General features: G+C 57.6%; 1 protein-coding gene across 8 annotated transcripts; it reads left to right on the top strand.

Moving 5' to 3' along the window:
- Positions 1-337: 337 nt before the first annotated feature.
- Positions 338-21,254, top strand: USP19 (ubiquitin specific peptidase 19). 8 transcript variants are annotated; one of them, XR_009933556.1, is made up of 28 exons: positions 338-406; positions 4,339-4,583; positions 6,304-6,360; positions 7,435-7,563; positions 8,111-8,244; positions 8,556-8,963; positions 9,295-9,562; positions 9,691-9,847; positions 9,945-10,016; positions 10,541-10,656; positions 10,977-11,191; positions 11,471-11,672; positions 11,762-11,895; positions 12,102-12,260; positions 12,340-12,450; positions 12,614-12,724; positions 12,880-12,981; positions 13,178-13,318; positions 13,500-13,618; positions 13,844-13,981; positions 14,071-14,435; positions 15,097-15,207; positions 15,736-15,952; positions 16,264-16,416; positions 16,524-16,687; positions 16,768-16,946; positions 18,761-19,478; positions 21,113-21,249. XR_009933556.1 is itself a non-coding variant. In XM_062500474.1 (27 exons), the coding sequence occupies exons 2-27, from the start codon at positions 4,475-4,477 to the stop codon at positions 21,251-21,253; spliced, it is 4,206 nt and encodes a 1,401-aa protein (XP_062356458.1). In that variant the 5' UTR covers positions 338-406; positions 4,339-4,474; the 3' UTR covers position 21,254. The 8 variants fall into 8 exon arrangements, 2 of the variants coding, with proteins under 2 accessions (XP_062356458.1, XP_062356457.1); XR_009933557.1 differs by having other exon boundaries at positions 8,559-8,963; positions 18,761-19,552; positions 21,113-21,222; XR_009933558.1 differs by having other exon boundaries at positions 10,983-11,191; positions 18,761-19,552; positions 21,113-21,222.
- The last annotated feature ends 468 nt before the right edge of the window (positions 21,255-21,722 follow it).

Here is a 21,722-nt window from a genome sequence, read left to right as displayed (position 1 = left end):
TCTGCCCCGGAATCCCATAGCGGCTTCCCCAGGGTGGGGGCTGGCCGCCACCGGGTGTGGGGCACAGAGGGGCTTGGGGTCTGGCGGTGGGGCTGAGGGGCGCAGCACAGCCGGGACCCCCTCAGACCAGCCCGGCACTCCCAGGGATCAAACCCGGGCCCCCACAGGGCAGACCCGGAAGCCTGGCGGACAGGACAGGACACCCCCACTCCACCCCGCTCCCGTTGCCGCGGGAACGCGCCGGCGCCACCCACGTTCCTGTGTCACGTGACGCACACCCGCTCCCGTATCACGTGGGCGTGCCCGGCGGCTCCCGGAAGTGCGTCACGGGCTCAGGCCTGTCTCCGTTGTGGGCCCGCTCGGAACTTCGGCGCGGCACAAACAGACCGGAGCGGCGGGCGGGGCTGTGAGTGCGGGGAGGGCCGGGCCGGCTGGGTCGGGGCGGTGGCGGGGCGCAGGGGCGGCGAGCGGCGCCTGGGGCAGCGCGGGGTGAGGGGCCGCGGCGGCGGGCAGGGCCTGGGCCCGGGGGCGGAGGGAGGCCGGGATGCGGCACGGAGGCCGGGGCGGTGGAGAGCGAGGCAGGCGGCGGATGGCGGTGGCGGCGGCCTGTGATGGGCCTGAGCGGGGAGGACGTGCGGAGCAACAGAAGCTGGGGCCGCGGGGGCTGACAGCGGGGCTCGCCAGGACGGACCCGAGCACGGCAGCCCCGGGCAGGAGCCGGCGCTGTGACCTCGTGCTCTGCCTGCCGGGGCCGTTCATACAAACACCGTTCACGCGAACACCGTTCGCAGTTCCTTTCCCCTCTCGCTGCCTGGGGCCGCCTGCTGCTGTCTGGACGCTCCCGTCGCTGTCCCTGCCCATGGCCAGCGGGCTGGAACTAGATGATCTTCAAGGTTTCCTTCCAGCACAAACTGTTTTATGATTGAATGATTGACCCCAGAATAAGGGAGCTGGGCCTGCCGGATTCCCCACTCAGCAGGAGATTCACTGCTGTCATGATGCGTTGGGGGCACAGTGATTTCCGCATGGGTTGGAAGCATGCTGTGTGACAGTGCTGGCTTGAGTAGCTGCCTTAGGGGACTGTATGCTTGCCCTGGCTCCACCCGTGTGTCAGGCATGCCCAGAAACTAAAGTAAAAGTCAAGCTTGAGTCTTGGGATTTCTGGTCCCTCAGGGGAACAAGTAAGAGAAGGTGACAAAAGTATTTGTGTACACGAGGGGTGTGTTTCTGTTGGCTGTGTTTAGGACGTGTAGAATCCAAAAGTCCATGGAAAGATGATGCTGTTGGGATAGCCAGCCTTCTCTGCAGCTACTCCTGTAAAGGCCTTTGGGCACTCATGGGGAGTGCCGTGGGCAAGAAACAGGCTGCTCCTCCTGCCAAATGCTAGACCTGCCCCAGACATGGGACACAAATTGCATCTCATGGAGCACCTTCTGCTGTCCTTCCTGGTCTGGTGCTGGCGTGGGGAGGAGTGGCCCTTCTCCTTGGCCACTTCCTCCCTTTCCTCTGGCTAGTCAAAATATTTGCAGCCTCAGCATTAGCTGGGTTGGGAAACTGCTCGGGGGGAAGACACACTTAGGAGAAAGCCCTGGCTGGCATGTGGATCTGAGACACAGCACAAAGGCAAGGAGAGCAGAGAACAGGGGAGCACCTCTGCTCCCAGCAGCAGCATGGCCCGACTTCCCTGTCTCTGGGGATTGGGTAAGGTTTTGTAGGAGTGCCTAGCTCATCAGGTGCTTCCTGGAGATTCGCCTGGCATCTAGCCAGAGCGGCCTTTCACCATCTCTCCCCTGCAGTGGCTCCTACCGTGCCAACAGGAGTGGTGCCAAAACCTCTGTGCACCCAGGGGCTGAACATGCTGCCTGTAGGTGCGTTTCCTGGTGGCAGAAAGGCAAAGGTCTCCTCATCACCTGTTCTAATCCCTGAGTAACTTGTGCTTTGTCTTCACTCCTCCAAAACCTTGAGGTGCCTGTAGCAGCCTCAGGCTGCCATCAGTCTGGCAGCTGAATTGGGCAGAACTCCAGCCCCCTTGGTTCCTTCCTGCTGTGAAGAATAACTGTCAGAAAAGCACCCGAGGGAGCTGCGCCTTCAGTGAGGCATGAAAGCAGCAGGCTTCTCCTGGAAGAGTGACAAGCAGGCCCACAACCCTTGTCTGTCTTCCTCACCCCTTCTTGGGCAGAGGCCTGTCCTTTCTCAGCTCTCCAGGACTGTTCTCAGAGCTTGTTTTCACCCTGCCCAGCAGTTGCCCTCTTCCACACCTTTGGAGGCGCAGGAAGGAGGCGACATAGCCTTGCCTGACCCTGTGTGAAGCAGTCACTGCTTCCCCATTTCTCCTGCGGTTTTTGTCCTAGTTGCAAAAGAAATACAGAAAAAAAAAAAAAAGCTTTCCCATGTTTGCTGAGGCCAGGTGAGCTTCTTCAGCACCAGGAAGCATCTGAGCATCTGTAGCCAACCTGTTTAGGTGTCGGTGTGGACTGGAGCTAAGTGACAGCATGCAGCTGGCATCAGAGGCCTAGCCTGGTGAATTGCTGCCACTTTCCCTGCTGTGCGGGCCCTTCCCATTCCCTCTGGAGCCAGAATTGCTCCTACATCCTGGAGAGACCCAGTCTGTGCAGCAGTATGGGGATGACGCTGCTCCCCTCCCACACTCTGTCAAGCCCTTTGGGACTGATGCTGGACCCTGCTCAACATCTCAGTCTCCAGGTCACTTGGGCCTTTCCACCATGGGTGGCAGGAGTTGTCTGTGCCAGGCAGTCGGGCTGGACTCAGCTTTTCACTTGGCTTCAGTGGCTCTTGGTGGTGAGTGTGGGTTGGCCTGAGAAGTGGTTTGGGTGCAACACCTGTCATTGGGCTGACTTTGCCAGAGCTGAGGGCAAGACCAGGTTGCTTTGCTCTCTAGGGCTCTTCTCAGATTGTGGCTACCACTCCACATTTGTGGCAACGTGTTGCCCTGAGCATTTCAGGAGCACAAATGCCCTGGCAACATGGGGCTGCCAGCACAGAACTGGAGGCGTTCTTCCCCTGTCAGAATGCCTCCCTTACTGGTGCTTCCTGCCACTGGCTGTTCCCTAGCACATCAAGGGGTCTGTGCTTGGTGTATGGGTGAAAGCAGGACAGGGTGTTCCTGAGGGACAGCTTGCCTCCCATGGAGAAAGCGGCAGGCTCAGTAGAGCTGGTCTAGGCCAAGGTGCTGTTTGGCTTGGCTCCATGTCCTCACATGGGAGCTGGGCCGTGGGATGTGTGTGAAACAGTGCACTGGGAACTGTGGCAGGCAGCTGGCACCTGGGGGTGGGCAGGATCCATGCGGCTGGGCCTGTTTCCCTGCTGCAAACCCCCACAGGCTGATGAGCTCTGCCAGGGTCAGGGCGTGCAGCTGGGGCAGTGAGGGAGGAAACCTTCCCGTCTCTCTGCTCTCACTGCCTCCACTAGCTCTATGGAGACACCTCCAATGGGACTGCTTTCAGTGGGTTGTTTCAACTCTGCTATCTCAAAGCCCTGAACAGTGCACGGTGACATTGATGTGTGCAACAGACCCCTGGGCCAACAGCTCCCAAACCCTGCAGGGAAGTGGGCTTTGTAGGGAGAGCATGTCTGAGGGAGCAGGGGTGAGCAACTTACACTCCCTGCTCAGCCTACTCTCTTCCTGGGGCATGAGGAATAGAGGTATCCTGTTTCCAGGCCAGGCCCCGCTGACGCTGTCTGTAAACTGGCTGGGAGATAAATATTCAAGGTGCAGTCATGCTGGTTAAGCACCCAGCTAGTGGCTGAAGGGGGAGGAACTCTCCTTTTGCCAGGCAGCTCTGCTCTCATCTGTCATGGGAGACTGTCCCAGGCCTGTTTCCTTCTTAGGGTGTTACTGACTCCTATTCTGGCACTGTTACACAGAACACTGTTTGACTGAAATAGCTGTTGCTCCAAGCTGTGTGACAGGCTCCCCCGTTGACTCTGGAGGCTGAGTTTTGCAGATCTAGGCCTCCTCATGTCCTTGCCCTTGGCTGTGTCTCTGGGTGTTGTTAGTGCCAGCAGCTCCTCTGGGCCAGTGTTGCTATAGTGGGAACCATGAGCATGACACTTGCTTTCCAGGTTTTTAATGCGTGCCACATACTGAAGACCCCTGGTTGTATGTTGGGAGCTCTGACAAGCCCATGCTTTTGGCAGTAAGCATTATAGCAGCTGTGATGAGGTAGGTTTCCTCACTGAGTGCTGCATGGGGCTTCCCATAAACACCATGGTGAAGGTCATGTAAGGGCACTGGCCCTGAGGCCAAGAGCGGATCCTGCTGCTGTTGGGCCTTTTCCACCTGCTCCTCCTGCCATGCTTGCTCTTTCCTCTCTTTAGGCCATTACTTCCTTGCCAGAGAGTTTGACCACAGAGAGTCGCCAAGATAGCTGGGCCAGGAAGAAAACGTCGCACCCCTGACCCAGACTCCATTACCGACCCCGGCGGGCTGTTTGTGTCTTCCAAACGGCTGAAAATGTCCAGCAGCACAAATGCCCCTGGCCAGAGGAGAGTGTCTCGGGGCTTGGATGATGCCACCAACAAGAAGAAGCAGAAGGATCGAGCCAATCAGGAAAGCAAGGAAGGTGAGAGACCCTCAGCATCATTGTGGTGAGCAGGTCCCATGGTGTCTCAGGCCCGCAGCCTGGGAGCCTCTCAGCCATCTGCTGCAGGATAAGTAGATTTGACTAATCACTTCCTGCGGCTTATGGTAACCCATGTGATGTGGGATCTTCTCTGACACAGTGTCCTCTCTGGACCTGTAACCTCCTTCTTTTGGGCACTACTTAGCCCCAGCAATGTCAGGAAGGTTGGGCCTATGGCCTTGGTGGTTGTTTATAGACTCTGCTTTGGTCTGGGTGTGATCTGTCCCAACCCAGCGAGAGTGGAACTGAATGAAAGCTGTGGGTGCTCTTGCAGCTGGAGGCAGCGCTGCTTCTTTCCCATCAGTTTGCTGAGTCCAGATGTTGTGAGGCAGTGACGGGGTGTGCAAGGCCTGTGAGTGGGGCTGGTGCTTTAGCTTCTGAGTCAGGGCAAGGTGTGGCTCAGGTGAAGTGGTTGCTGTAGAGTAATTCCTTCTGTAACTGCCATGTATTCTTTGACAAAAATGATGCTCGAGGTACAGGGAATGCCTGTGGGCGTGATGCCTGCAAGAGTCTCTGTGGCTCTAGAAAGTTGTTTCATTTCCATGCCTGCTCTGTTATGATTATTGTAACCTCAAAATTGCAGGGTGTTTTATAGGCCAAGGTAATTGAGTGCTTGGTGAGGTCTGTGCCAGAGCGGCCAGGCACAGTCCCCAGTGTGAAATCCCACAGTGCAGAGCACAGCACTGTGCTTTCTCTTGCATGGGAGGAGTACACCTCTGGTAGGGCTTGACTCTACATCCTCTGACATTGGGGCCTACTTGAGGGCAGCCATGCTGTCCCCATCCCCTCTGTGAGAGGTGGTGAGAGGCTGTAGATCTTCCAGGCAGTGCCACTGCCATGCTTCTCACACTGCCTCTGCTGCACAGGCACCTTTGTACCAGTGGCTGTGGTGGTCAATAGAAGTTTTCTACGGGTTTGTAGCCAGTCAAGAGAGGCAGTTACAGCCCTCTGAGTGGAGACCGCAGCTCCTGTTGCCACTTTTTCTGGGCTCCAGGAGAAGGTGCTGTTGATTTGGGTCCCTTGTCTGGCAGAGTTCACTATCCTGTGAGGCTAGACCAGGCCTGGAGACTTCTGGCTGTTGGAGGTAATTCTGTGGGGAGCAGAGATTAGGTGTCAGATCAGTTTGGTTCCCCACCCTGTTCTAGAAGGAGGTTTTCAGATGTGGACGTTGGCAGCTTGTGCAGGAATGGAAATGTTAAAGTGCAGCTGGGCCACGTGGTTCTCTGGTTACAGCAGAATTAGTTTGAGCATGACCAAACACCAGGTTCTTTCTGTCAGATCAAAACAGGACTTCTCTCTATGGCTGGGGCCTGGGCCACACAGCCGAGCCTGGATGAGATGTGCCTCAAACAAGCACTGTCTACATGGTGCGCTATTGTTGGGTTGCTCCCATTGTGGTACTGTTTAGACTGGGGTATGATGGTATGGCCCAGAGCAGCTTCCTGGGGATGACTTGCTGCAGTGCTGCAGGCAAGACTCTGGGGAAGAAGTGTGAGAAAGCAGAGGGGGGAGATGGGCAGCACATGCAGGATGAAAGGCCTAGACACAGACTCAGGGTAGAAGGAGATGCTGTGTGAAATTTTCGGCATTAGCTTGCTGGCCTATGTTGTGAGGTGACAGAATGACAGACCTGCCTGCGCTCTGCTTCTCTGCCCACCAGTGTCTCGCCCTGAGCTCGAGCAGGCTGAGACTGCCCAGGAGAAGGACTCAGAGGAGGGTAAGTTGAGGTGTGTGCCAGCTGTCAGTGCATGGCCATGGAGTGCCCTTGCCATGGGATCTGAAGCTTTCACCTTGTTGTCCAGTGCTCTGGCATTGAGCAGAGCTAACCTGAGCACTCCCTTGCCTCAGTGTTTATCTTAACAGTATGTGGCCCTTCCAGGAGTGGAGAAGGGCTGCCTGCAAGGAAGAGGCCCTGGGTATGTGGCAGGCTGCTTGCAACTCAAGTGTCATGGCACCCACTGAGCACAGATCTGGGATGCCTCACTGCTGACACCTGCTCTGCATCTTTCTGAGCAGGACATGATGCTGGGCTGGGGACATCCCAAGTTGTGTCACCTTGTGGGCAGCACTGACTGGTTTCTGTCACAGTCCAGGCCTGCTTTGAGGACAGAGTAGGATGTCCTTGTGCCCCAGGGGCAGAACAAACTTGATTGAAATCAAGGTGATCTAAATCACCTTTTTTCCTTGTAGACTCTAGGGCACCACAAGGCCACACCTGGAGTCTGGCAGGCACACAGTGGAAGTTCTGCCTGCACCAGAGTATCATGGCTGCACTCTTTTCTCACCCATTGTAGCATACTTGCCCACTGGCTGGCCTGCCCATGTTTCAGTTGTGTTAGCCACACTTACCTGGCAGGAGTACAGGGCTTTGATGGTTGCAGCTGGGCTGCTTGGTTTGCATATGCAAAGGGGAAGTGGCAATTTCTGATTGTGGTCAGAGTCCACTTAAATCCCCCAGAGTAATTCTGTGGCTTCCTCGTTCCTTGGGAAAGCAGTAATTGCTTTATCATTCGCAGGAGCTACCCCTTCTTCCCAGCTGCCACTGCTGCTTGTGGCAATGCCAAGAGCAGCACTGCCTTTCTGATCTCTCTGGTTCCCACTGGGATTCATCCACCCTGCTGCAACATGTGCTCTTGTTTGTGACCTGTCTAATGAGAGCAGGTCCCATTTAATTGTCATGATCTGTGTTCTCTATGCTGACCTCCTTAGCTGCTTGTGTTCCTCAGCCAAGAAGTGGGCACTTCAGGCTCATTCCCCGGCAAGTGGGTGACACTTCCCTCCCTTTTCCTAGAGCTGCTGCTGGACTGGAAGCAGAATGCCGATGAGATCATTATCAAGTTGAACTTGGGCAGTGGAGCTCTGAAGGCGGAGGATGTACGTGCTGATTTCACCGACACAGACTGTGTGGTCAAACTACCAGGTATGGGAATGGAGCAATTGCTACAAGCATTTCTCCACTGAGACTTGGCACAGCTCTGGGCCAAGCACAGGGTTGCCTCAGGCAGACATCAAACTTTTCCCTCAGAGGCAGTGCCTTTCTCTCAGCTGGCACACACTCAGGCAGCAGACAGAGTTGATAGGAGAGCATTGTAGAGCTGGGAAGGGCAGGAGCTGGCCTCTGTGCCAAGTGAACAAGTGCCCACTGCCGCGCCAGTGCGTCTCTCCCCTGCTTGTTGGGATGGCTGAGTCAGTCCCCGGTATCCTTTGGAAAAGTGACTGTGCCCCTGAGGCCAGGGAGGCCCAGGGCCTTCCCACTGGGAAGGAGGCCAGCCAGATGTACAAAGCAAGTTCAGGGAAGCTGGCTGGAGCCCTGGAAGGCTCCTGGGGTATGGTGGCAGCCTGCCTGCAACCTTCTTGGCTCTGAATGAGTGCTTCCTTCATCCTGGGGGCAGGTGAATGGGGGCTGTGGGTTAGGTGACAGCTGCCTGGAGCACTGCCTGAGGTACTGGTTCCCTTCTGCTTTACAGATGGGCGCCAGTGGAGCTGTCAGTTCTATGAGGAAATCGAGGGCTCCTGCAGCAAAATCCAGTGCAAGAAGGGCAACTTCCTACAGCTTGTGCTTCAGAAGAAGATCCCACTCCATAACTGGGCTTCACTTCTGGTAAGGAAGGAATGATCTGTCTTTTAAGAAAGCTTCTGGAGCCCTGGGGAGCCAGGGTAAGCTCTGAGCTTCCTGCTGTTGAGCTGCCCAGGGAGCAATGTGGGGCACATCCTTCATCCATGTGCTGTATGAGCCATCTGTCACTGTCTCAGGGAGTCGTACCCCTGTTTCTACCTGTCATGCATTCCCAGGTTCTGGAAGAGAGTCCTGGTGTAGTCTGGGAAGGGGGGATGAGGGTGAGGGGTTGATAGGGAGCCTGAAAGATGCTGCTACCTGAATACCTTCCCACTGTGCTGCATTGCTTTTTACAGAAGAAAAGGAAAGATGGATCCAAAGAACCAGCCAAAGGGACGGCATGCTGGGAGAACGGGAAGGAGAAGGCTGCTTCTGCAGAGTTGACCCCTGAAGAGCCAAGGGCTGAAGGCACAGAACCACCAAGATCGCGGCGGGAGCCCTCCAACCCCAAGCGTGCTCCGGGAAGAAGCGAGGCCCTGGGAGGGAAAAGTCCAGGCAGCCCAGGGACACAGAGTGGCCCCAGCGCCAAGCGGGCAGTATACCTCAAAGTGGCTCCCACTGAAGAGGAGCCAAATGCAAGAGTCACCGGGAGCACAGAGCCTGGCAAAGGGCACAGTGGGAGGGCTGGTAGCCGCCGCAATGGCAGAGCCAGCCAGGTAGATGGACCTGTGGCCCTTGCAGACCTCGCACTGCCACTCGAGAAGGTACCTGGGGACCTGGCTGGACAGGGCACCCCTGCTTCCTCTGCCCTGTGCAGGGAATGCAGGACCCATCCCTGCCAATGAGGATGAGATGGGCTCTGGGATGCTGAGGGCTGACAGGAGGACCTGTGGTGGAGGAGAGGGTGAAGTGAGGACCTTGCAGTTGCTGTTCTGTGGTGCTGATGGGGCTGAGCTGTCATGGTATGTGCAGGGGAAACAGGTGGTATGGAGCTGTCCCTGGGTGGCTGGCAGGAGTCACAGTGGGTGGCAGTTCAGGGGAGGGCAGGTCAGGGTGACAGTGTCTGTGTTTCACTCTGTCTCTCTGTACTGAAAGGCTGTAGTTTTGGCCAAAGAGACTGTTCCCGTGGAGATGCCACCTCTTGCGGCTACCACAGAGGTGTTCCCCCACCGTGTTGCCACCTGTGTTGAGAAGAGAGTCCTGCAGCCAGGCAGCCCTAATGAGGTCTTGCGGAGCCGGGACTGCTTGCCTATCCTGGGAGAGAGCTCCAAGGCCATCCCACTGGCCACCCCTCCCATGGGCAGAGATGGTGAGAAGAGGGACTGGTCCAAGGACGACGTGGCTCTGGAAGCAGCAGCTGATGGTGAGTGGCCAGAGCCCATGGGGTGAGCCTAGTCAGGAAGGTCCATCTGCTCATGACCTTTCCTGGGTCATTTGCAGCCTCAGTATGCAAGGAAGATAACCTCTCTCTCCATGGCTTTCCTTACTCAGAGCCAGAGCCTTTTGTAAGCCTGACCTTTGTCAAGAATGACTCATACGAGAAGGGCAATGATCTGGTGGTGGTGCATGTCTATGTGAAGGAGATCCACAAGGAGACATCCAAAGTGTTGTTCCGGGAACAAGACTTCACACTAGTGTTCCAGACGAGGTACAAGTTTGCCTCGGGATGATGCCAGGCCGTTGCCAGAGCTCCTGACTGCGGCTGGGCTACTTGTTTGTTCACCTCACTCCCAATTTCTCTGCAGTGATATGAACTTCCTTCGTCTTCATCCTGGCTGTGGGCCCCACACGGTGTTCCGGTGGCAGGTGAAGCTCAGGTATGATTCCTGTTCTTCTAACCCACACCAGAGGTGTGAGAGTTAGAACGGAGGTGAGAGTCCAGAGCTGGAGGAGGAACCAGTTCCAGCTAGTGGTTCTGCAGGGAATGCGCATTTCTGCATCTGGAGGTTTCACTTAACACCATGCTACACTAGTGCCCTGAGCCTGGTCTGCCTTTGCTGTTGTGCTCACCTGCAGGGGAGGAAATCCCAGTGTCTCCTCACCTGCAGTTCACTCCAGACTGTTGTAGAGCTATTGGGGACAGAGCTGTGTCTGTGCCCTTTGGGTGGGATGTGCAGCAGGAGAGAGCCAAGCACAATGGATCTATCAGAAAAAGGGTGCTCTGTGTGCTCAGTGTGGCCAGGCTCGAGGGTTTCCACCCTGCTTTGCCAGGACTACCTCAGGATCAGTGCTAGCAGGGTCGCTACTGTCTGGAGGCCATGTGTTTGCCATGCAAAGGCTTTGGTATGTCTGAGGCTGCTGCAGAATCTGGGACACCTCTGACTCGTTGCCTGCCTTGCAGGAACCTTATTGAACCGGACCAGTGCACATACAACTTTACGGTGTCTCGCATTGATGTCTGCCTGAAGAAACGACAGAGTCAGCGCTGGGGAGGGCTGGAGGCTCCAGCCACACGAGGTCTGCACCCTGCCTTCGTGCCTGCCTGCCTGCTGCACTGCAGTGGGGCATGGGCCCTCCTCACAACTACCAGCTACCAGCTGGTGCTGGATCCTCTGGCATGGAATAGTGGGGAAGGAGAGGGGCTGAGTGGGTGCAGGTAGGAGGGATGTGAGGTAGGGTGTGAGCCAAGTGATAAGGGAAGGGCACTGCTGTTTCCCTTGCTCACAGGAAAGAGGGTAGGAGAGAGCCTGTGTGCAAGTGTGGACTGAGCAGTTCAGCCCCACTATGGGTAGCACGTTGTGCTGCTAACCACAGGCCCACCCTTCCCCCTTTTTAAGGTGCAGTGGGTGGTGCAAAGGTTGCCATGCCTACAGGCCCTACCCCCCTGGATAAGAACCCTCCCGGCAGTAACCAGCACCCCCTCTCCAGCAAGGAAGAGGCTCGAACCAGTGACAAAGAGAAGCCGCGTGTGGAAGATGGGGCTCTGGATGGTGTGGCAGCCCGTACGGCCCCAGAGCATTTGGCAGTGAAGCAAGAGCCACACATTCCTTCGGTGAGTGTGGCCCTGCTGGATCTGACCTGGATAGGGGAAAGACAGACACCTCAGTGTGACTCTGGAGACTGGCAAAATATTCCTGGAGGAGGAGGTGGTGCCCCTCAGGCATAGTTGGCAGGATTAGGGGCTGCTGGTGGCCTGTCTGTCCCCATCCAAGTGGGAGATGATGTGATGGCTCCAGCCCTCTCTGGGGATTTTCTTGGGCTTTTGAGTTCCTTTGGTGTTCCCAGAGATTCTTGAGTGCCGTATCCTCACTGCCTGCCTCTTCTTTGGCAGCCCAAACCAACATGCATGGTGCCACCAATGACACACAGCCCAGTGAGTGCTGAGAGTGTGGAGGATGATGAGGATGAGGATGAGAAGAAGAAGGTCTGCCTGCCTGGATTCACGGGGCTGGTGAACCTGGGCAACACCTGCTTCATGAACAGTGTCATCCAATCCCTGTCCAACACCCGGGAGCTGCGTGACTACTTCCATGGTAAGCCCACACTGGGTGCCCAGCAGAGCTTGGCCACTCAGATGATGAAGCCAGCATCCAGCCACCCTGAGCTCCTGTTTTTCTTACAGATCGGTCCTTTGAGTCGGAAATCAACTATAACAACCCGCTGGGGACGGGTGGGCGCCTGGCCATCGGTTTTGCTATGCTGCTCAGAGCACTGTGGAAGGGCACACACCATGCCTTTCAGCCCTCTAAACTGAAGGTAGGGCCCTTGACACTGGTGCTCAGCATGAGCTGCTGTGGGTCCCCAGCATTCCTCTGTGGCTGCAAGTGTGGCAGCATTCCTGGCTGCCCTGTAAGTGCCACAGAGAGCTGTGGGTGTGGGTGGATGCAGCCAGGGTTTGTGCATGGAGCAGGCAGTGTTTCCAGAGGTCTGCTGACCAGCCCTGACTACTGTGCTCCCCACAGGCAATTGTGGCCAGCAAGGCCAGCCAGTTCACTGGCTATGCCCAGCATGATGCTCAGGAATTCATGGCCTTCTTGCTTGATGGCCTGCACGAGGACCTCAACCGCATCCAGAACAAGCCCTACACAGAGACTGTTGACTCGGATGGGAGGCCTGATGAGGTGAGGGTGTTCTTCCCCCAGAGTCACTGGAGAGCTGCCTGGATGGTTTAATGAGGTACTAAGCCCTTTCTTCTTGCAGGTGGTAGCTGAGGAGGCTTGGCAGCGACACAAGATGAGGAATGACTCGTTCATAGTAGACCTCTTCCAGGGCCAGTACAAATCCAAGCTCGTGTGTCCAGTGTGCTCCAAGGTAGGGTAGCCCTGGAGGTTCTGTCCCTGTCCTGGTTGTGCAAAAGTAGGCTCTTGACCCTCAGAGACCACAGGTCACAGGGCAAGGCTAGATCTTGGGTCCAGTGGATCTGCTGCTCATCCACAACCACTTCCCATAGCTGAGTGTGTTTTTGTATCTGCAGGTGTCTATTACCTTTGATCCCTTCCTGTACCTCCCTGTACCCCTTCCACAGAAGCAAAAGGTGCTGACTGTCTACTACTTTGCAAAGGAGCCACACAAGAAGCCCATCAAGGTAAAGGATATCTTTTACCCTGGGGAGAGAGCCTAAGAAGGCTCCTGGAATTGTCCCAGGCAGCTGGTCATGTGCCAGCAGGCTAAGCCCTGTGTTAAGTAAGGGCCCACATGCCTTAGTGTGGTGTGACTAATGCAGCACTTTCTCTGTGACAGTTCCTCGTGAGTATCAGCAAGGAGAACTCCAGTGCCATGGAGGTACTTGACTCAGTGGCCCACAGCGTGCGGGTGAAACCAGAGAACCTGCGCCTGGCAGAGGTGAGAGGGCTGGGCAGATACTTGCTGTGAAGGGCATGGGGATGTTCATCTTTCCGTTGTGAGGTGGTGAGCTGAGCACAGGATCCTTGAGCTGCTGCTCTTACCACAGCTCACTGTGAGGCTGAGATCTTTGGCTCTCTGAGGAGAGGACACATGGGGCAGCCCTCACACAGCCTTGCTCCTGCTTTCCTGGCAGGTGGTCAAGAATCACTTCCACCGCATGTTCCTGCCATCTAACTCGCTAGACACAGTCTCACCAACGGACCTGCTGCTTTGCTTTGAGGTGCTGTCCCCAGAACTGGCCAAGGAGCGTGTGGTGGAGCTTCAGGTCCAGCAGGTAAGAAGGCATATTGGGACTACTGGGAGGGATGTAGGAAGGCTGAGACATAAGTGGAACTGAGCAAGAGGGACAGAACTGCACACAAGGATGATTAGCTACAGTGAGCATGGATGTCCACCGAGGTTGCCTTGTCCTGCCCAGGTGCTCTTCCCTGTCCAATGGGTCCTTTCTCCTGCAGCGTCCGCAGGTGCCCAGTGGCCCTGTCGCCAAGTGTGCAGCCTGCCAGAAGAAGCAGCTGCCAGAGGATGAGAAGCTGAAGCGCTGCACGAGGTGTTACCGAGTCGGTTACTGCAATGTGTGAGTTGGCTTGGTGCCTGGCAGGGAGGGAGGGTCTCCTGCTGTGAAGGGCTGGATGGAAGAGCTCTACTGCTGGGAGAAGGTGGGATGAGCCTGCCCTTTGGAATGGAGCCAGTTGAACTCCTAGTGTTCCCCTTGTTCCCCAGCACACCCCTGTCACTCTGCACTGCTTCTTCCCAGACTGTTCAAGGATGCTGGGTTCAGCAGGGGCTGTATGTGTTACAGGGCATGTCAGAAAACACACTGGCCAGACCACAAGGCTTCATGCCGTCCTGAGAACATCGGTTTCCCCTTCCTCATCAGTGTGCCTGAGTCCCGCCTAACCTATGCCCGCCTGGCCCAGCTGCTGGAGGGCTATGCAAGGTGAGAGTCCAGGGAAGGAGGGTACTTCTGCCACCGAGCTGAGCTCAGCCCATTGTCTGGCCAGCTCTAACTCTGACCTCCATGCCCAGGTACTCAGTCAGCGTGTTCCAGCCTCCATTCCAGTTGGGCCGGATGTCACCGGAGCAGGGGCTGCAGCCTCTGCACTCAGACAAGCTGGAGCCCCTTGTCAAGAGTAGCTGTGCAGCAGCCACCTCTGTCCCTGAGCTGGGTGATGGTGACAGGGTTTCCAGCCTCCCACAGGAGCCCCCGCTCTCGCCAGCTGTGCCTGAGCTGCAGCCAGAGATGGGAGATACTACCACTGTCCGGAGCAAGGTCCTGACAGCCAGGAGTTCCCTGCTGAGCTTGGATTCAGGGTTCTCTGAGCATATGGAGTCACAGGGTGAAAGCTGTTGTGAGAAGGAGCCGTCCTATGAGAGAGCCCTCAAGCCAGAAGGTAAGAGGTGCTGAAATGCTGCCTGTGTCTGTGCCAGGAGTTGAGGCAGTTCTCCCTCCTTGGAGTGACCTCCCAGCACAGCATCTCTTCTCCCCTTGTAAGCTTTGTCTGGAGACACTTGGGAACACAAATGAAGTCCTGGGAGCTTTGTTTTGGTGCTGTTGCCTCACCTGAAATGCCTACCTACCCACACTCTGCCCTGCCCTGGCAAAGCCCAGGGTGTAGAGAAGAGACCTGATGAGGAGAGAGGCTGGAGTGCTGTGTTGTTGTGGGAAAGGTGGGAAGGCAGGGGCTGGCAGAAGCCCTGTGGGAGCAAGGCAGAGCTGGTGCAGGCTGAGCCCCTGGAGGCTGTGAGGAAAGCACTTCGCTCGCTCTGACTCAGCTGCATGGGACCAGCCTCTTGCGCTCAGCTGCCTGGCTGTCACGTTTCCAGACACTCGTCTCAGGATGGCAGCAATGTGCAGTGAAGGGGCAAGGCAGGCAGAGGAGCACAGCTTGCCAGGGGCAGGCGCCTGCTAAAAATAGTCAAGGACACGGGCACGTGGTTGTGTCCCTTCAAGGCCATAGCATGTGAGGTGGGGGTGGGGGCACTGCAAATTCTTGGCCCCTACGCAGGGCAGACAGGCAGTGCCACCACAAATCTGTCTCTGCCTATTCACAGCTGCCATCCCTGGGTACCAACATACTCCAGACTCCCTGAGTGCCCGCGCCACGCAGTTCTACATCACTAAGATTGACGCTGCCAACCGAGAGCAAAAGCTGGAAGATAAAGGTGAGCCAGAGCCCTGTAAAGCACCACCTTCATCCCTTACAGCCTCTGGCAGTGTAGTGGATCTGCCTGGCCAGGGTGCCGGAGGTTGCCTGGCACAAGATGAGCCCAGGTGTCCACACTGGACAGTAAAAGCTGCATCTGACAGGGGAGGGAAGGGCTGTGCTGCACAGAGCCTCTGTCTAGAAGCTCTTCTTGGGCATGACATTCCTGCTCTCCTCAGCAAATAGGTCAATTCCTTCCTATTTCATGTATTCTCAGAGGGTCTGTGGTCTCTGGGTCACCTCTTTGTTTGAATGAGATGCCCACACCAAGTGCTGGTTATGAGGGTGCTGCTGATGAGAGGGCTGTGCCAGTGCAGGCTGAGGGGCTCTGCTGCCCCAGCATGATGAACCTGGTCAGGGGGTACCTGTCCCTTTCTGGCAGCACTTCTTGATCTCTGTATCTAACTGGGATGGGCAAGATTGCTCCATCAAGGTTGCCTGGTCCAGCCTGGTGGGATGGGTGTGTGAGGTCTGTGCCTCTTGACAGGTGACACCCCCCTGGATCTGACAGATGGCTGCTCCCTTGCCCTGGTGTGGCAGAACAATGAGCGCCTCAAGGAATTCGTGTTGGTAGAATCCAAGGAGTTGGAGTGTGTGGAGGATCCAGGCTCAGCCAGCGAAGCAGCTCGGGCTGGTCACTTCACCCTGGAGCAGTGCCTCAATCTCTTCACGAAGCCTGAAGTCCTGGCCCCAGAGGAAGCATGGTGAGGAAGGCAGCAGGGTGGGTTCCAGCCAACAGGCCCAGACAGCAGCGGGGGTTTCCCAGGAGCTGCCCGGGCCTGCGTGCTGTTTCTGCTGGCAGCCAGAAACAATGGGCTGGCCTTCCCTGTGCATTGGGAAGGGCTAAGCCAGCAAAGCTAGTGGTCTGCAGGACTGTACTGGCCTGCCCTTGACAGAAGAGGCTGAGCCCTCCCACATACCCTCTGCCAGCAATGGATGTGGGGAGCCTGGGGCTGAGCTGGGCTGCAGGGACTGAGGCTCTCCAAGTGCCAGTAATAACTGTACTCTTCCCCAGGTACTGCCCCAAGTGCAAGCAGCACCGCGAGGCTTCCAAGCAGCTGATGCTGTGGCGGCTGCCCAACGTCCTCATCATCCAGCTCAAGCGCTTCTCCTTCCGCAGCTTTATTTGGAGGGACAAGATCAATGACATGGTGGACTTTCCTGTCCGGTGAGAGCCTGGGGGACAATGTGCCTGGGTTGGCACTGCCTCTGCTGACCTGCAGCACAGCCTGTGTAACAATGATCATCCTTGACGGTCGCTGTGTCTCTCCACAGGAGCCTGGACCTGAGCAAGTTCTGCATTGGTCGGAAAGGTGAGCAGCAGCTGCCTATGTATGACCTGTATGCTGTGATCAACCACTATGGAGGTATGATTGGAGGGCACTACACAGCATACGCCCGCCTGCCCAACGACAAGAGCAGCCAGCGCAGCGACGTGGGTGAGCATCTGTCACTCTCACCACCCCTCTGCTCCTGCAGCTGTGACTTGTCTGCTTGCTTAACCCTTCCTCCTTCTCAGGCTGGCGGCTCTTTGATGACAGCACAGTCACCACCGTGGATGAGAGCCAGGTGGTGACCAGATATGCCTATGTCCTCTTCTACCGCCGGAGGAACTCTCCTGTGGAGAGGCCCCTGCCAGGGCATCCCTCAGACCACCGTGCTGAGCACACCCCCTCTGCCGAAGCTGCTGCCAGCCAGGTGAGTATTTGCGTCTCTTTCGGCACTGTTGGAGCCACAGAGCCTTGAAATGTGCTCAGGGGCCCACATGCAGGGCCCTGCCCATCTTTGCTTGCACCCACAGAGCCTGGTGCAGCTGTGGTGCAGTGCCTTTACTCCTTTGATACCAAAGAGCTTGCGCCACGTCGGCAAGTCTTGCCTTGTTCTCACTGTAGGCTTGTGACAGTCCCTGTCCTGAGGGATCACAGGAGAGTTGTTTTTCATCATCAGTGTCAAAATGCTGGTGGGAGGGCATTGGAAGAGGAAGAAGGGGCACAGCCTCACTGGGGTCTGCATTGGAGGAGGGATTGTGAGCGGTACAGTAGGATCTGGTTCTGCCAAGGAGCAGTAAAAACTTGCCCTCTGGAGCTGCTTTCAAGGCAGGGTGGGGGACACTTTTTGCTGGGGCCCAACTCGGGGCCAAGCGAAGTGCAAAAAAGGTAAATACCAGTGCTGAGCCAGAGGCCTGGCAGCCTTCACAGGGTGCTGTAGAGAAACCTGCCAGAGTGAGCTGTGTTGCTGGGTGGCCTGGGAGGGAGGGACTGGGGGTGGGCCAGACGGTGGGGTGCTTTCAGAATGCAGTGGTAGGGAATGGCTACACTGATCTTCTTGAAAGTCAGGAAGGCCAAGGCTGGTGCCCACCTGATCAGACCCCATTGTGCTGCAGATGTTCCCTCCATGCTCAGCACCTCTGTGGGCCTGCAGAGTCTGAGGACAATACTGAGTTCATTTCCAGCATGACTGCACATGTGGGAGGGGCACTTCTGGCCTGGCCTCCCTGCCCCTCTGGCTCATCCTCCCCTTGGCCCAGTGCTGGTTAGGCATCCCAGCTCTGCCCTGTCACCTGCGGACAGAAGATGGCTGTTTCTGAGGCCGGTGGGGCTGTCTGGCATGTTGGTGTCTGCCTGCCTGGGCTGTTCCTGCCCTGTGTGCTGTGTCCTGGAGCAGCTCCCCTCACTGGGGGCAGCCTGAAATGAATGAGAAAACTGCACTGCTCACTGGTGGTGAGAGCCTTCAGGGACTGAACTTGCACTGTGGCTCACTGTATGCCCCATGGTACTGGGGTTCATTGGGTTGCTCTATGGCACTGGGGCTCATTGGGCCCCTGGCAGCACCTGTTTCCCTGCAGTAATGGGATGCATTGGATTCCAGTGGGGCTCAGCAGGTCCCCAAGCACTCTGGACAACCAGCACCCTCCGTGGCACTAGGTGCCCTCCAGAGACCTGCTCCCTGACTGGCTGCTCTGCATGATCACCGCCATGAAGGGCCAAGTTGTGGTTGGCTGCCTGTGGAAAATCCCCCTGGAACCTGGGCTACGATTGGTTGTCAGAGCATTCCTACCCACCAAAGCAGAGCTGTGACTGGCTGTACTGGCACTGTGCCTCCTGCTCCTGCTGCTCCAGCTGGCTCTGGATTGGCTGTCATTTGAAAGATCCTGTTGGGATCACAGAAGCTGGGCTGTGATTGGCTGCTGCCTGCTCCCTTGCCTCCTGGACCCTTCAATGCAAGTGCATCTGCTCCATCGGGATCCAGCTGCCGGCTTCACTCCCTGCCGTCCTGTGAAGACCCTGCCTGGCAGCTGCCCACGCTCCCTCCCACAGAGCCACCCACCGGAGCTCCCCACACCAGAGACCCTGAAGAGCTGCGGGGGCGGGCGCGACCGCGACGGTGCTGCATGGGGAGGCGGGCTGGCTGGGCACGGGGCTGGGCTTGCAGGCAGCCGCCTGCCCCGGGGGATGGCAAGGGGTGTTGCCCGTTGTGTTCTCCAAGTGCTGACGCAGGTTTCCACATCGCAGGCTTCTCTGATCTGGCAGGAACTGGAGGCTGAAGAGCAAGAGCTGCAGCTTGAGGCACCCCAAAGGCCTGCAAGAAACTCCTGGAGGCCCTGTGCCCAGAAGTGGAGTCCGGGTACCCCCCAGCACCCAGATGAAGGCTGCATCAGATACTTTGTCCTGGCCACCACGGCCGCAATTGTGGCTCTCTTCCTGAACGTCTTCTACCCGCTCATTTACCAGCCCCGCTGGAGATAGGCCCAGGCACGTGGCCAGCTGCGCGAGCAGGGCCGCCAGGGCACGCGCCGTTCTAGGACGCTATGAGACGAAGACATGAGGCACCAGAACAGAAAACGCTGGGAAAGACTCGCCAAGGGAAACATGGGGCTGACGGCTCCTGCCTGTCTGCTCTGGCATCTCCTGTGCCAGCTGGCAGGCCTGTGTGGTCAGCCTGCTACCTTGCCGAGGCGCAGCCCAGAACCAGAAGCTTCTTTGCCCTTCCTTGCTGCCCACTGGGAGTGGGGCAGACCTCAAGACTACCTGCTGCTCAAGAATGGACATTGCTGCTGCAATGAGGCTGGGGCCTGAGAGCCCCATGGGCACATCAACCATCTCTGCTTGGCTCCTAAGAAGGAGGTGGAGACCTGCCGGGAGACTGCAGCAAGGGCAGGATGCCCTGACCCAGGCCCTGGTTCGCCACCTGTCTCAGCTGTGCTGCTGCAGGAGCCTTGAGCTCCCCAAGGTCTGAGGCCTACCTGTGGTCCTTGGCCAGCCCAGTCTGCCCTGCTAGCCTTCTGCTGAGGCTTCTGGTGCCAGGTGCCTATGCACTGGGAGTTGTGTGTGCCATGCTTGTGTGCTGGGGCTCAACGGGCTTGTCACCAAGGGCTTGTGTGCTTCCCTGCTCAGCCTAGACAGCTGCTGGGGAGCCTGGCAATTCTGACTGGGGTGCCCATGGTGAGCACTCATCTCTGTGAATCAGTGCCTCACACCAGTCTGTGGGGTTGTGGGCTGGCAGCATCTGGGGTAGTTGGTATCTTCAGGGAAGTGTGATGCAGCACCTCATTTGCAAGGGCACCAGCTGCCCAGGCTGCTGGAGAGACATGGGGTCAGGGAGCACAGGTATGACCTTGGTGCATTAATAAAGCCAGGTTTTCCAAATAAATGTCGCATTCCTGTTCTGTGTGCTGGGACTCCCACACAGAGGTGAGGATGCCACACTGGGGTCACTTGAGGTCACTCTGTGACCCAGCTGGCACCAGGACCATCCCTTAGGCTGTGCTGGGTGCCTAGTGCACCCTGTGTGGCAGCAGGCTCAGGGGAGAGCTCTGCCTGCCCATATCATGGGGCACAGGCTGGGCTGCAGTCCCAGCTGTGGAGTGGTAGCCTTGCAGGACACATGCAGGGTGTGGGGAGCACAGCAGGGCTAGGAGCAGGCATTCCCCAGAGGCTGGGGCACAGGCTGCAACTACAACATTGTCTGACATTGAGACGTGTTGCCCTTGGCTGAGCGTGGCTCAGACAGCTCTGGCGTATTTGGGTGTGAGAAGTGACTTCAGAGCCCTGTGACTTTCTTTTCTGTCTCCACTGCTGTTCTGTTCTCAGTGCCCTCAGTTGGCTCGGGAGGGATGCTTGGCAGTGAAAGGGTTCATCTGCATTTTAGGCTGGGGCCTGAAGTGGACTCCCCCTACCTCTCTCCCACACCCCTCCTCCACGTGCTGAGGTTTGCTCCCCTCCCAGGCAGGTGCCAGCCGGGGAGCCCAGCAGGGCTGTGCCGTGGTCATGAGGTGCCTGTCCTGGAACAGTTACCTCATTGTCTACAGCCCTGGGTCTCAGCAGCTTCCCCCGCTCACCCACAGTGCTGGCCTCGTGGGTCTGAGTCAGTGCCCGGCGCCAGTGGGCTGACCTCTGCTCCAGCTGGTGCTGGCACCCCAGGGTTGTGGCCTACAAGCTGCTGCCTGCCCTCACTGGCGGTGGGTGGCCAGCAGTGAGGCCTGACAAGGTGCTCTCGGCCCTGGAAACTCTCTCTGGCCCTGCTCTGTTCCTCAGACCGCCGGCAGGCACTGGCAGCCTGCCCGCGGCCTGTCACTGCTGCCCGGGCTGGGGTGCAGGGCTCTGCTCCGACCGCCAGTGGCTGAGCAGCCCTGGGGCAGGAGTGTGCTGCGGCCGGCTCTCCTGCTGGGCCAGAGGGGCTGCCTCCAGAGGCCCTGGGCACCCTGCTTCCCTCCGCCCTGCCGCGGAGTTTGCCACCAGCTCCTGCTCTCTAAGCCCAGGGGCTGGACATTCTGCACGTGGGGCTGTGTCCCCACACCGGGAGTAGGGAGGGAGATGGGTGGGCAGGGTGCAAGTCTCCCTCTCATGCCCACCTTCTGCTTGCAGGGACTGCCCCCGGTGGCGTTCGGATCCGGCCTGGCCCCCGAAGGAGCCCCGCCGCTGGCTGCGGAAGGCCTCCCTGAGCGTTTCGCCAGCCCCGCCGAGCGCCCAGCCCCCTCCTACAGCAGCATGGAAGAAGTCGACTAGGGTGTCCTGGGGGGCCTGGCCTGGGGGTGTGGGCCAGGCCGGGCATTGGGGGGTGGGGGGGATGGGGGGAATCGGGATTTGTCCTGCGCTCATTAAACTCTCTGAACTTCACTCGCCTCTGCTGCCTGCTATCCCTTGGTGAGCCAGGGCACCATGTCCCCACTGTGCTGTTGGGACCCCCAGCATCCGCGTGCCCCAGGTGCATTAGTGCTCCAGTGTTCCCTGGTGTGACTTGGTGTTCGCTAATATTCCTCAGGGACTGCTGTTTGTTGGTGCCAGTGCCGGGTGCACTCCACAGCGGGGGGAGCGGGGATGGACGGACTCGGTGTCCCCTGGTGCCTGCTGCCTCTCCGTGTGCTCTGCTGCTGGCTGCTGTTGTCTCGTGACCCCTGGTGCAAATCCTGCCGCTTTCGTGTCTTCTCCTGTGCCCTGGTGCTAGTGGGGCGACATGTGCAAGTCCCGGCGTTCT

Source organism: Cinclus cinclus, chromosome 12 (genome assembly GCF_963662255.1).
Source record: "Cinclus cinclus chromosome 12, bCinCin1.1, whole genome shotgun sequence".
Lineage (NCBI taxonomy): Eukaryota > Metazoa > Chordata > Aves > Passeriformes > Cinclidae > Cinclus > Cinclus cinclus.
Note: the sequence above shows the minus strand (reverse complement) of the source record. Positions and strands in the feature narration are given on the sequence as shown.